At 36.8% G+C, this 12,985-nt stretch overlaps 1 protein-coding gene across 6 annotated transcripts in view; it reads right to left on the minus strand.

Annotated features, from left to right (window-relative positions):
• The window catches only part of PATJ (PATJ crumbs cell polarity complex component), a gene marked incomplete at both ends in the record, with an annotated part of 267,283 nt that overhangs the window by 101,920 nt on the left and 152,378 nt on the right, over positions 1–12,985 (minus strand). For all 6 annotated transcript variants that reach the window (XM_084244370.1, XM_084244373.1, XM_084244372.1 and 3 more), the window contains one exon: positions 305–396. In XM_084244370.1, the coding sequence (XP_084100496.1) occupies positions 305–396 (92 nt within the window). The remainder of the gene's footprint in view (positions 1–304; positions 397–12,985) is intronic.

Here is a 12,985-nt window from a genome sequence, read left to right on the forward strand (position 1 = left end):
TAATTAGGTGTAGAGAGTGGGGTAAAAGGAGAAACTCCAAGGTTCTATTACAGAATAATCAGATTCAAGAAGGGAGTCATTTTTAAAAACTAAGACACAAACCTGCAAACCTAAGTAACAAATGTAAATAACAAGAAAACCTCATAATCAAAACAAACTTTACTCTCACTAATCACAGTTATAAAAGAATATATGTTTTTAGAATAAATGACTTTTATAGACAAACCAAAGATAAAATATTCTCACACAAAACCATCTCCAGAAGAGATCTTAGATTTTAAGAAAGCAAACTTATCTGTCTTACCTGATAAAAACCAGTTTGACCTTAGATGGGGCAGTCTTAATAATGGCAGATGCATTTTGGTGACTTCTTCCATACAGGATCTGATTATTGATCTGATTGGGAAAAAATGAAATGCACTTATAAAGATGCAATATTTTATTTTATATAAAAATAGAGATGCACATATCCATGTGTATTTACAAGGACGTATTTATGCACTAGAATTACACAATGAAGCCCATTCATGTTTAAGTAGGTACATGTAGGACATTTAATGCTAAAATTCTTTTTTTTTAAATAATAAATTTTATTTTTATATTCCCCCATACAATTGTAAACCCCCATTCTGACCCCAATCCTTCCCCTCCCGCCCCCCACCCCACAAAAAGTGTCTCTGGTTCATAGTTTTTTATTGATTTTGATTTTCACTTTCTTATATTCATTTTCCTGGTCCCTTATTTAAGTTTTCTAGATTCCTGCTATGAGTGAGACCATCCGGTATTTTTCTTTTTCTTTTTGGCTTATTTCGCTGAGCATGATCCCTTCCAGCACCATCCATGTTGCTGCAAATTGCATGTGTTTATCTTTTTTGAATGCTGAGTAATATTCCATGGTATATATGTACCACATCTTCTTGATCCAGTCATCTATTTTTGGGCATTTGGGCTGTTTCCAAAGCTTAGCTATTGTAAACAGTGCTGCTATAAACATAGGGGTGCAGGTGTCTTTGGAATTGATGTTTCTGTGTCCTTTGGGTAAATACCTAGGAGTGGAATTGCTGGATCATATGGAAGCTCTATGTTTAGTAGGTCCAGAAATCTCCACACAGCTCTCCATAGTGGTTGGACCAGTTTGCACTCCCACCAACAGTGCAGAAGAGTTCCTTTTTCTCCACACCCTTGCCAACATTTGTTGTTGCTAGTTTTTTTAATATGTGCCATTCTCACTGGTGTGAGATAGTATCTCATGGTAGTTTTGATTTGCATTTCCCTGATTACAAGTGATGTTGAACATTTTTTCATATGCCTGTTGGCCATTTGCATTTCCTCTTCAGAGAAGTTTCTTTTTAGCTCTTCTGCCCATTTTTTGACTGGATTATTTTCTTTGTTGTTGTTGAGTCTCATCAGCTCTTTGCAGATTTTTGTGATCAGTCCTTTATCATTAGTGTTGTGTGCAAAAATGTACTCCCAGTTGGTGGGGTTTCTCTTTGTTTTTGTTATTGTCTCTTTTGCTGTGCAGAAGCTCTTTAATTTGATGTAGTCCCAGCTGTTTATCTTTGCCTTCACTATCACTGCTTTGGGTGATGTGTCTGTAAAGATGTCTTTGATGTGCAAATCCCGTAGTGTTTCGCCTATATTTCCTTCTATGTATTTTATGGTTTCAGGTCTTATGTCTAGTTCTTTAATCCTTAATGCTAAAATTCTTAATATTCTTTGTAGGATAGATTAAAATCACAAACAATGATTAAAGTCTCTTACAATCCAGTTGTGAGTGCAGTTAATAAATTACATACAGCCCTTGATCCTCTTGCTAAATTCAAGAGAGCAGTAGTTGCACTATCCAAAAACTTTATGACAATATTTCCTACATCTTTTCCAGATTCCTAAAAAATGTGGAAAACAGACCAAACTGTGGTATTCACCACAGCTCTGGAGGGTCCACTAAACATGATTCTGTAAACATGTCAAGGTTATTACATAGCATAAATTTTATTACTGCAGGAGGTAAATATTATATTCCTGTTTTAAGTTAAAATTTAGATCAATTGTATAGAAACACTTTACTGTACACAATCAATAAACCATCTGCTTTTATCCAAAATGTGCTGGAATTTTTAACTTGATTAGGTTCAACTAAATATGTTCTAAAAACATTTACATTTAAAATTTTTTCACTCCAGATTTTCCCACTGACAAACTATAATGACAGTCATAATCAACAATTTATTTCATTAAATTGTTAACAGCTCACACAATTCTGGCTCCCCACCCTCCTATCCCATTGCTTGAATAAGTACTTAAATGATCTGTATGATACTATCCCTATTTAATTTAGCCCTGGACAATTTCTATTTTTTTAATGGATGGTATAGCACACTACAGAAGGGATAGTAAAAAGAAATTTATGCTTTTTGTAGTTAGCATCTACTTTTTCTATCCTTGATGTTACTGCATTTGAAGACATACCTGATAAAGGTATCATTTTTGTCATAACAGTTATAATGACAATGGGTACAAAAGTAAACATTTCAAAGGATGGATAAAAACACTGTATTTGTAACTGTCTAAAATGAAGCTCCTCCATTCACCCTGAAGTGGGAAAGTCGGGATTCATATCCAAGCCTATTTCAAAGACTAAATCCGAGCTACTCCTCACTACACTATGAGTTTTTGCTCATTACCCAGATAACTGAAGCATGGTGATCAGAGACAAGCAGCCTGAGGGCCCTGAGTAATGACCTATTGCTCAGTTCCTGGTATGCAACTTAGTTCCTGATATAAATCTTGCTTCGTGTCAGATCATATACCATCACCAATGTTAACCATGAGGCAGGATGGACCTGGGGTTCCCATGACCACTGATCCTTTACTCACTTCTAGGCATGCAGACATACAACTCACTTCTTGGTATGTAGCCACGTTGTAACTGATCATGTACAGCTGCCAAAGCAAACCCACCCGGAACCTGATAGAAACTGAAAGTGTACACAAGCCCCTGGACTTCCTACAAACAGGGGTCAGCCTTGGGATGCGAATTTGCTGAGCCAGCACCAGTGCAATAAACCTGCTTCTTGTTAGCCCTGGTGTCCAAGTTTCCTTTGTGCCTCAGTTTACCCCTTTTGAAAAGGAATCTAAGCACCTATAATAAAACTATTGAGATTTAAATGAGAATACTTTTAAATTTAATTTATACTAATCTTGATAACCAAAGGATTTTACTTTTTATGTGTTCAAAATGAATCACCTTTTTGGTCATGGCATTTGCCTTTATACATACATACATACATACATACATACATACATACATACATATGGTATCATACTGTATATATGGTATCTTACTGTGTGTGTATATATATATATATATATATATATATTTTTTTTTTTTTGGCATAGAATTGGGGTGTAGGCCAGATGTGGGGGGGCAGTGAGAGAGCTCACCAGAGAGAGAATGGGAAGCAGAACAGGCGGATTTACTGAAATACACTGCTAAGGGGAGCAGCGGGCGAGCGGAGAGGGCTGCTGCAGCATATGCGGGTTAGCTCCCTGGCAGTGGATCGAACCCAGGTCTTAGAGGTGATAGGGTTGAGACTTAACCCATGTTTTAATATTGTATATTTTAAAATGTGCACATAATCTGTAAGAAACTATAATGATGGGTACATGTCATTATCCGTTCATCCAAACCCACAGCATGCACATCGGAGTACACTTTAATGTAATCAATGGACTTTGGGTGATTATGGTGGATCAGTTAAGGGGTCATTGATTTTAACAAATATACCACTATGGTGGGCAATGTTGATAATGAGGGAGACTGTGGGGGCAGGGCTTCATGGGACAGTGCTATACCTTCCTTCCAATTTTGTTGCTCCAGAAAAATAAAAATTTTTTAGAAAGTTCCCACCCTCTAGATTATATTTTTTCTCTCAATACTTTCATGTTTTTGAAATCTACATCTTCATATCTACCATAGTTACACAAAAGAAACAGTTCAATTAATCATGTAGTCATTAAGTTAAAAAGCATATTTAATGACAGAGAATGTATGAAGTGGCAAAGCCTGGTTATGAAATAGTGTATCTAGCTAGTATATCTATTGCTTTTTGGGTAAGCATATTATTCAATCTATTTGACAATGAACTACAAATGGGGTTTGCTAAGTTTGAAATGTTTGATTCAACTGATTTAATGCCTAGCATCAGATAACCATTTGCAAATGTCTTCCCCACTGTGTCAGGCCTTTGCATTCAAAAAGTCTTTCCTGGGATCAAAACAAGGGGGGTGGTGGGAATTGTATGGGGACTATAACCAAGAAGAAAATGCATACATTGTGCAAAAATGAAAATTGATGTAAAAAATATATAAAATTTAAAAAAATAAATAAATAAAACGTCTTTCCTAAACCAGGATCTAGCTAACTTTCCTGTCTTTGAAGTCTATGGCACTGGGTGTACTTTTTTTTTTTTCTTACTGCATTTACACCCTACCTGCCAAGGTCAAGTCAATCCTCCTTAAGAGGGAAGCAGACATGTATTGAATGAAGCCGGACTCCTTTGAGGATAGGTACCTGTGTCCTTCTCTTGATAGTCCCCCGCATGCCATACCAAGTGTGTTCAGTGATAGGGGTGCTCCTGCACAGAAGCGGCACTTCTATCAGTCAGTCAATTGCTAGTATCCTTCTCAGAGGTGGACCCAGCCTCCCCTCTCCCTTCAAAGTGATTGAGGTTTAAAAATTGTTTTGATTAGCAAAATCTGAGCATATCAAAAATAGTACTGTTTGAACTTTACGGATATGCCTGCTTTTAAATGGTGAGTCTCCATTTTCATAAACTAGAACACATGGTATTATTCTTCTATGAGGGAAAATCATAGTCCAAATGAAGAAAGCGGGTCATTAATTTTAATTTACTTAAGAGTAGATTTAAAGTTATGTCTTTCATGGTGCTCCGGCAGTGAAGACTAACAGCAGCTTGCATGCTATTGATGTTATTTCCAGTGCCAACAACCGGGTGTTTACTGCTAAGGCAGCTGCTTCCTGCCAATGTTCAAGGCCTCTGGAGAAACTCTGCTACTCAGTGGAAAACAGGCAAACAGACCAAGAAACTCAAGATAGAGTGAAACCTGATATAATGGATCAAATCTAGACAGCAAGCACAGATCTCTGGACAAAAAAAAATCCAAGACAAAGACTCCTGACCTCAGACACGACACATTAGCACTCTGAGTTTGTGTTTTATTAGAGCTTATCTTATACAAAATAATCTGTTTAAATTAAAAAATTAATTTAAAAAGACTTTAACTACATAAGTTTTTATATTTCTTCTTCAGTTAAAGAAACACTCCAGAGAAAATTCAGTAAGTAATTAGAAAGAATATAATGGTTTTTTATGCACAATTAACGATACTGTCACATTCTATTTTAGAGAAGCTGCTATTCTCTAAGGGCACTGTTCTTTAAACAATAGATGTAGGAGGTCTTCCAAGTATAGCAAAGGGAAAAAGAAAGCATTCTACACCTCCGGGAAGTCTTTCAGGTTAATTCTACTTAATAATAATGATACCGTAATTTTAGGTTTTCAGGTCCAGTCTCCCAGCCAGAAATGGATCTTAGGCTGCAGTGGGACTGCTGAGTCCCAGCTACTAGACCACCACGGGCTGGTGTCTCACAAAGCTGCAGCAGGAACTTCGCTGATGCTAAGGCAAGCCAGTGAAAAGAGGCAAGTTTATTTAGAGAAAGAAAAAGTTTATTAAGGAAAAAAGGAATAGAAATAAAGTGGGCCTTCCATGCCAGTGGAACTCCAAAGTGGAGTCATGCCTTAGGGAATATATAGCTTCTTTCCCTAATTATTCTAAAGCTCCAGTCTCTTTGTGATTGGTTAGCTCTCCTTGGTCTCACTCACTCTGCCTTAATGCCTTTATGCCCAGAATTAAAACTTTGTGTCCCAGTCCTTATCTTAGCATACCTTTCTTTATCATCCTTGTCCTGTTGCCCTCGACCTGGGGGTGTTTGATTAGTCCCCTTTGGAATTTGTTGCCCTTATCTCTGGAGACTTCCTTAACTCTGCTGAAGTCTCTGCCTGCATAGTCCAGGAATCTGCCTAATTATCCTTATCTTGCCTTAGATTCAACAGCTACCATTTACTAAGTGCTAATGCAGTGCCAAGGTCTATGCTAAGCCCTTCAATGTACAATATCTCATTTAAACCTCAGATCAAGGGGGTATTATCTACTGTCACCAGACAATGAAATTCGAACTTGGAAAGCATGAGCACCAATTTGTCCAGGTGATTCAGCTATTCCGTGAAAGTCTGTAATCCCAGGGAGCACCAGGGGTCACATCATGTGTCTGGCACACATAAAAAAGTCAGATGATTCTTCAGTTATCTTTATAAAGACTTCTATTAAATAAACCCTGAGTAACAACGGAAACATGCTTGTCACCTCCCATTTTAGGTCCTGGAGTTCGATTAACTGACAAAAAGGGCCTTCTGAGATCCTTCACATGCTCATTAATTTGTATCCCAACGCTAAGATCTTTGGCGATGGATATAAGCATATAACTGCATGATGGATATAGGCATATAACAAAAACAATAAATGGATCAAGAAGATGTGGCATATATACACAATGGAATATTATTCAGCAATCAAAAAAAGATAAACTCATGCCATTCGCAGCAATGTGGATGGAACTAGAAGGAATTATGCTCAGTGAAATAAGCCAGAAGGAAAAAAAAAATATCGGATGGTTTCACTCATAGCAGGAATATAGGGGAACCAAATAAGACATCAGTGTAAAAAAATAATAACAGTATAAAACACAACAAAGCAAAAATGGACAATTATAAATCAGAGACATCCTGCAGGGGAGGAGGAGGGAGAGGGATCAGAGGAAGGGAGTGAGTGAGGAGCACAGGGGACTGAGTTGATGATGCACGGGTGTATTGGGGAAGGAAACTCTATTGGGACTACACCTGAGGGGGTGGGGGGAAGCAAATATTATTTAAAAATGAATAGTGATGTAAAAAATAAAAATATATATAAAAAATAAATAAAATAAAATACTGAAGCAACAATTAAAAAAACAATAAAAATGACAATTTCTTTTTGGAGGTGAATGGGTTAGTCTTGAGGAGTAGCAGGCAGAAGCCCACCAGACACAGGGAGGAGGAAGTAAGTGGCAGGAAGGGCCCAGGACTAGGGAAAAGCATATGAAAAGATATGCAGGTCTCTTTCTAGAAACTACAAGTATTTCACTACAGCTTTGGGGGACTGAAGATGGAGGTGAGGACAAGTAAATTAACAGAGAATAGAGGTAACCAGGTCCTGTTCAAAGAAGACCTGTGGAATATTTTTCCGTTCCAAAAATCTTGGGCACCAGACCCCATGAAGAATGACCTGTCATTTTCAGCCACTGCTTCATTTTGATGGATTGCAGAAAGAGGTACCAAGAGGTACCAAGGATGGAGACTGAACAGAACAGGGGACTAAACAAACACAGTTTCATTATAATCAAAAAGTACTTCTAAATAAGTCATATGAATTTTTTCTCAAAAGGACAAAACAATAAACATCAAGCTCCAATAACTTAATACTACTTTGGGCAAAGGAGGCTATTTTAAGAACTAAGTTTAATGCTGAACTGAGGCCTTCTGCAACCTCAATTTAATCTATTTCTTGTGAAGTACAATTTTCCCAAAGGAACACATTCATTTAAAAGGCTTAAGTGTGAGAGATTTATTTTCTTTCAAAGAAAACTAATTAAATTGAAAATGCATTCGAAAGGCAAAATTTAAAGAGTATGCAGCTCTCGTCTCTAAATTTGGTGTTTTGTGGAAAATAATAAGATATTCCTTTGGATCTCAAGCCTGACAATTGTGAAAATTATTGACTACAAGGAAGTAAGCATAGAAATACATGTATGTGTTGCTATGATTTTTAGTGTTGTGTAGAAATTGCCCCAACTCTTACAGGTTGATTCACTTGAAAAAGGAAGCAGAGGCCTACAGATAATTTCCTGCAGGGACACATGAATGGAGGGCAGAAGTATAATCTACCTCTTTACAACTCATTAATATTCAGCAGAAACATGTTTGCCTAGGGGGTTGAGGCAGGACAGCCTAACTCTATGTACAGTAAGTAGTGTTAGTCACAGAAGGACTACAGTTCACCACCCCAATTGCTCTTAACAAGCACGTCTTCTTGTAACTCAAATTGGACAGAACACAATGGATTACTAAAGGAAATAAAACATTTATGGGAAAATACATAGAAGGAAATATAGGCGAAACACTACGTGATATTCACATCAAAGACATCTTTACAGACACAACACCCAAAGCAGTGATAGTGAAGGCAAAGATAAACAGCTGGGACTACATCAAATTAAAGAGCTTCTGCACAGCAAAAGAGACAATAACAAAAACAAAGAGAAACCCCACCAACTGGGAGAACATTTTTGCACACAACACTAATGATAAAGGACTGATCACAAAAATCTGCAAAGAGCTGATGAGACTCAACAACAACAAAGAAAATAATCCAGTCAAAAAATGGGCAGAAGAGCTAAAAAGAAACTTCTCTGAAGAGGAAATGCAAATGGCCAACAGGCATATGAAAAAATGTTCAACATCACTTGTAATCAGGGAAATGCAAATCAAAACTACCATGAGATACCATCTCACACCAGTGAGAATGGCACATATTAAAAAAACTAGCAACAACAAATGTTGGCGAGGTGTGGAGAAAAAGGAACTCTTCTGCACTGCTGGTGGGAGTGCAAACTGGTCCAACCACTATGGAGAGCTGTGTGGAGATTTCTGGACCTACTAAACATAGAGCTTCCATATGATCCAGCAATTCCACTCCTAGGTATTTACCCAAAGGACACAGAAACATCAATTCCAAAGAACACCTGCACCCCTATATTTATAGCAGCACTATTTACAATAGCTAAGCTTTGGAAACAGCCCAAATGCCCAAAAATAGATGACTGGATCAAGAAGATGTGGTACATATATACCATGGAATATTACTCAGCATTCAAAAAAGAGAAACACATGCAATTTGCAGCAACATGGATGGCGCTGGAAGGGATCATGCTCAGCGAAATAAGCCAGAAAGAAAAAGAAAAATACCGGATGGTCTCACTCATAGCAGGAATCTAGAAAACTTAAATAAGGGACCAGGAAAATGAATAACTATAAGAAAGTGAAAATCAAAATCAACAAAAAACTATGAGCCAGAGACACTTTTTGGGGGGTGGGGGTGGGAGGGGAGGGATTGGGGTCAGAATGGGGGGGTTGCAATTGTATGGGGAATATAAAAATAAAATTTATTATTTAAAAAAAAAACATTTATGGGACTTTTCGTGACTCAGATAGCTACTAGTTATGCTGTAACGACCAGGAGGAACATATTTTGTAAAAAGATGATGTGCACACAGCTGAGATTCCAAGTCTGCTCTGTATGTGAGGCTGACCCTCTCAGCCAAGCACCACATTTTTCTCTTGACTTTCTGACTTGTGAATTAGGCTGCAGACTATTTTCAGAAGCTACAAAAATGGAACTGTAGTTTGGGATACAGGAAAATCCTATTTGGGACCAAACTACTATACTTATTTTTGTCAGGTTTGATTAACCAACCAAATTTTAAAAGAAATTTCTTAAGGTATTGTAGATTGACAATAAATAAGACATTTAAAATTTGATATGGTTTAACTTATGAAGCCACTGGTCAATTTTTTATTTTTAGTGATTATAAACCCATCTTTATTAATAAAAAATTACATGAAAAATAATTTTATGGCAATTTTGAAATCCTTTCTGCTTCTCAAACTATTGTTTGCACAATAGGAATTTTATTTTAAAACAGAAGTCCATTTTACACACACACACACACACACACACACACATTATAATTAGGCTAGGTAAGTACTATCTAGAAAAGTCCTAAGGTGGCCTACTTTAATTTAATAGAGAAGATTAGCATATTAATTATATGAATGTAAACATAAACATACTTTGCTTATTAATTATTTTACAAAACTACTTTTGTCCCAACTGTGAAAAGGTAATGATCAAATCAAACCACAGTCAAACAATCACAAATTCTGGATTACTGAGGGCTTTGGAAATTGGGGCAAAAGGATATTTTGCTACACAAAGTCTCTAGGGGTATAATTACTGCATTAAGATGCATATTTTATAAAATCACATCCATATATGTTAATAATCTAAAAAAGTCAATCTATGATAACAGAATTCTTTTCTATAAATTAGAAATATTTTTTTATTTTATTAATGGAAGTATAAAATTGATGGATGCTTCTAAGTATCCAACAAGTAGAGTGTAAGAGATCTAATGTGGGGACTGGGGTAGTGGTAAAGGCCCTTAGGTAAGAATTTTCTTATGAACCAAGCTGCCTGTGCCTGGGTTAGCCATTTAACTGTAACTCCAGGCATTTTCTTTTACAATAGATATTTTTAGACAATAAGATCTGTTTTATCTGTAGTTCTATGTCTTTACTCCTGGCAAATATGGGATATACTCACACTATTTACTTTTAATGGTTCTTAAATAAACACATTATACAGATGCAAAATGCTACAGTTTAGTTTTGGTTATCCTGCAGGTAAAAGCTATGAAGATGGAATGCACATCTTCTCTCCTGAAGGGCATGGGAGTCAGACAAGACACAGCTCTATGTGCTAGCCCAATCAATCGTGTGCTTCTAATGCCACCCACACTGCGCCTCCTGGCTGCTCTGTAACCTGACAAATCACTCCAATTCCCCACACAGCATTATCAGCACTCTCTTCCTATACTTGCATTGTAGGGAAGATTATAAATAAATCCTATATTCATATGACAGCACCATGCCCAGGCCTGTGTATTTTCTGGGGCTAATTGCTTAGGGAAAGTCAATACTCTAGTGCAGGTCTCATTTCATTCTACAAGGTAATTATATGATAATGCCTTTTGAAATAAATTCAGAACCTCCACATTAGCATCACAGCAAAGGGTAAAGGAGCAGAGATTTAATCATGTTGTCTTCTGGGGACTTAATGTAAGGTTTCTTTCATACATGAACTGAGCAATCGATTGACAGGAGTTGCTGACTGCTCTTCCACTGTGAGGATACAGTGCCACAGCAACAAAACTGTCGGCAAAGGTGGTGCCCAGAAACAGTCATGGACAGGGCTCCTGTAGGGATGCAGAGTTTCTAACTTCAAAGAAGCCACAATGCAGGCTCAATCAAAGAAGCCACAATGTATGTTGTTTTGTGCTTTCTATGAATTAGCCTCATCTCAGATCAACTACAAATAAAAGAAGGCTGTTCGCAAAGTAAATAATGATATTACAATAATGACAAAGTAATAAGAAACAATCTGAGCAAAGGGTGGGGTTGTAAAAATAACCAAGACATGGAAAATTTTACCTCAAATGAAGAGAGAGAACATAAAATAAATGCAGTGTGGGTGGGCAAGCACACATACCAGATCTGCTCCCCTTCAGAAATCTATTAAGTACAATCAGAAAGCCCATTTTAATGCAGTATCCTTCTACAATTTAAAGCACTACAATAGTCAAAGCACAGCTATTGTAAATCTGACTTTTAGCTTTCCTGGTACTCACCATTAAATCAATTTCCTATTTTCTGTTCAAAAGTACATTGGATTTGATATTATGTTATATACAAATTACCCACACATCATAGAGAAATGGTTCAAATATTTTCTCAGCTATAAAGAGAAACCAGGGAATTGTCTCCCACATTAATTTATTTTCCCATCATTCCCAACCTAGAGCCAGAAGCTATATGAGAAGATGGGTTAGATCTACTTAAGAATCTAATATGTGCAGAATAAGACGACTTCTTTCTGGGACACAAATTCAGAGATAAATGTATTCATACAAATAAACTAGAAAGAACTGAAATCTACAAGAAAGTATTATTTTATAAATAAAATCATTTGAAATGTATTAAAGTATTATTATGTGCAGGGCAAAACTTGCCAAACCTTTTCTCATTCATCACAACCCCCTTTGAGGTTGATATGTACGATCACCAAACTATAAGGTCTGTGAAAATATAACCATGTGTTTTGTTCACCAATGTAAAATCAGCACCTTGTCCATATACTACCTCCTCCCTGGCAGATGCACAATGAGATATTGCTGAATGGAGAAATTATTTCCATTTGAAAAATGAGGTAACCGAGGTTTACAGTGGATATATAACTCTGCAAAGGTACATGGCACTAGAATCTATAACCCAGCATATTTCTGTTAATGTTGTTATTTATTTTTTAAATAAGAGAACCATTGGGGAGAAGTTTATCTCTGCTCACTCCATCTCTGAATAAAGATAATGTTGCTGAATAGCAAACAAAAGGACTTAATCCAGAAAGTGAACAGAAGGAACAGTCCAGTATAGCAAGATGTTAATATTCTGCTTCACCTGGGAGAGCTCTTCTAGCCTCTAGCTTGCAAATAACTTCAGATACCTGAAGTTTCTGTCTGTGAGGCAGGACATGTGATTGAGTCAACAGTGAACTATGTGCCATGCACTATGTCAATCTTCTCCTGAAATACAAGCTGAAAGAATTGGGGTAAGTATGTCTTCTAAGTCCAAAGCTCACTGCCCTGCACACAGTGTTGCATTCTGGATATAACCTATAAAATACTCTCATTTCTCTGCAGACACAGTTCTTTTGTTACCTATATCTAATAAAATGTCAGACAGAGAAATAAAATATCAGAGCTCTTGTTGGTCTGAATTCCATAGGACATTAAATTTTGAGTCTTAATAAGGTAGAGAATAGGACTAGAATCTCCGTGTTCCAAATTACAGCCTTTGGAACATTCCCATATAACATGCAAGACAGGAAATCAGTGTCTCAGTATGTATGCACAAAAGAGTGACTTAATATACATGATTCCCTAAAGATTAGACCATCATAAATCAGGATTCTC

Source organism: Talpa europaea (genome assembly GCF_964194135.1).
Source record: "Talpa europaea genome assembly, chromosome: 9".
NCBI classification, from domain to species: domain Eukaryota; kingdom Metazoa; phylum Chordata; class Mammalia; order Eulipotyphla; family Talpidae; genus Talpa; species Talpa europaea.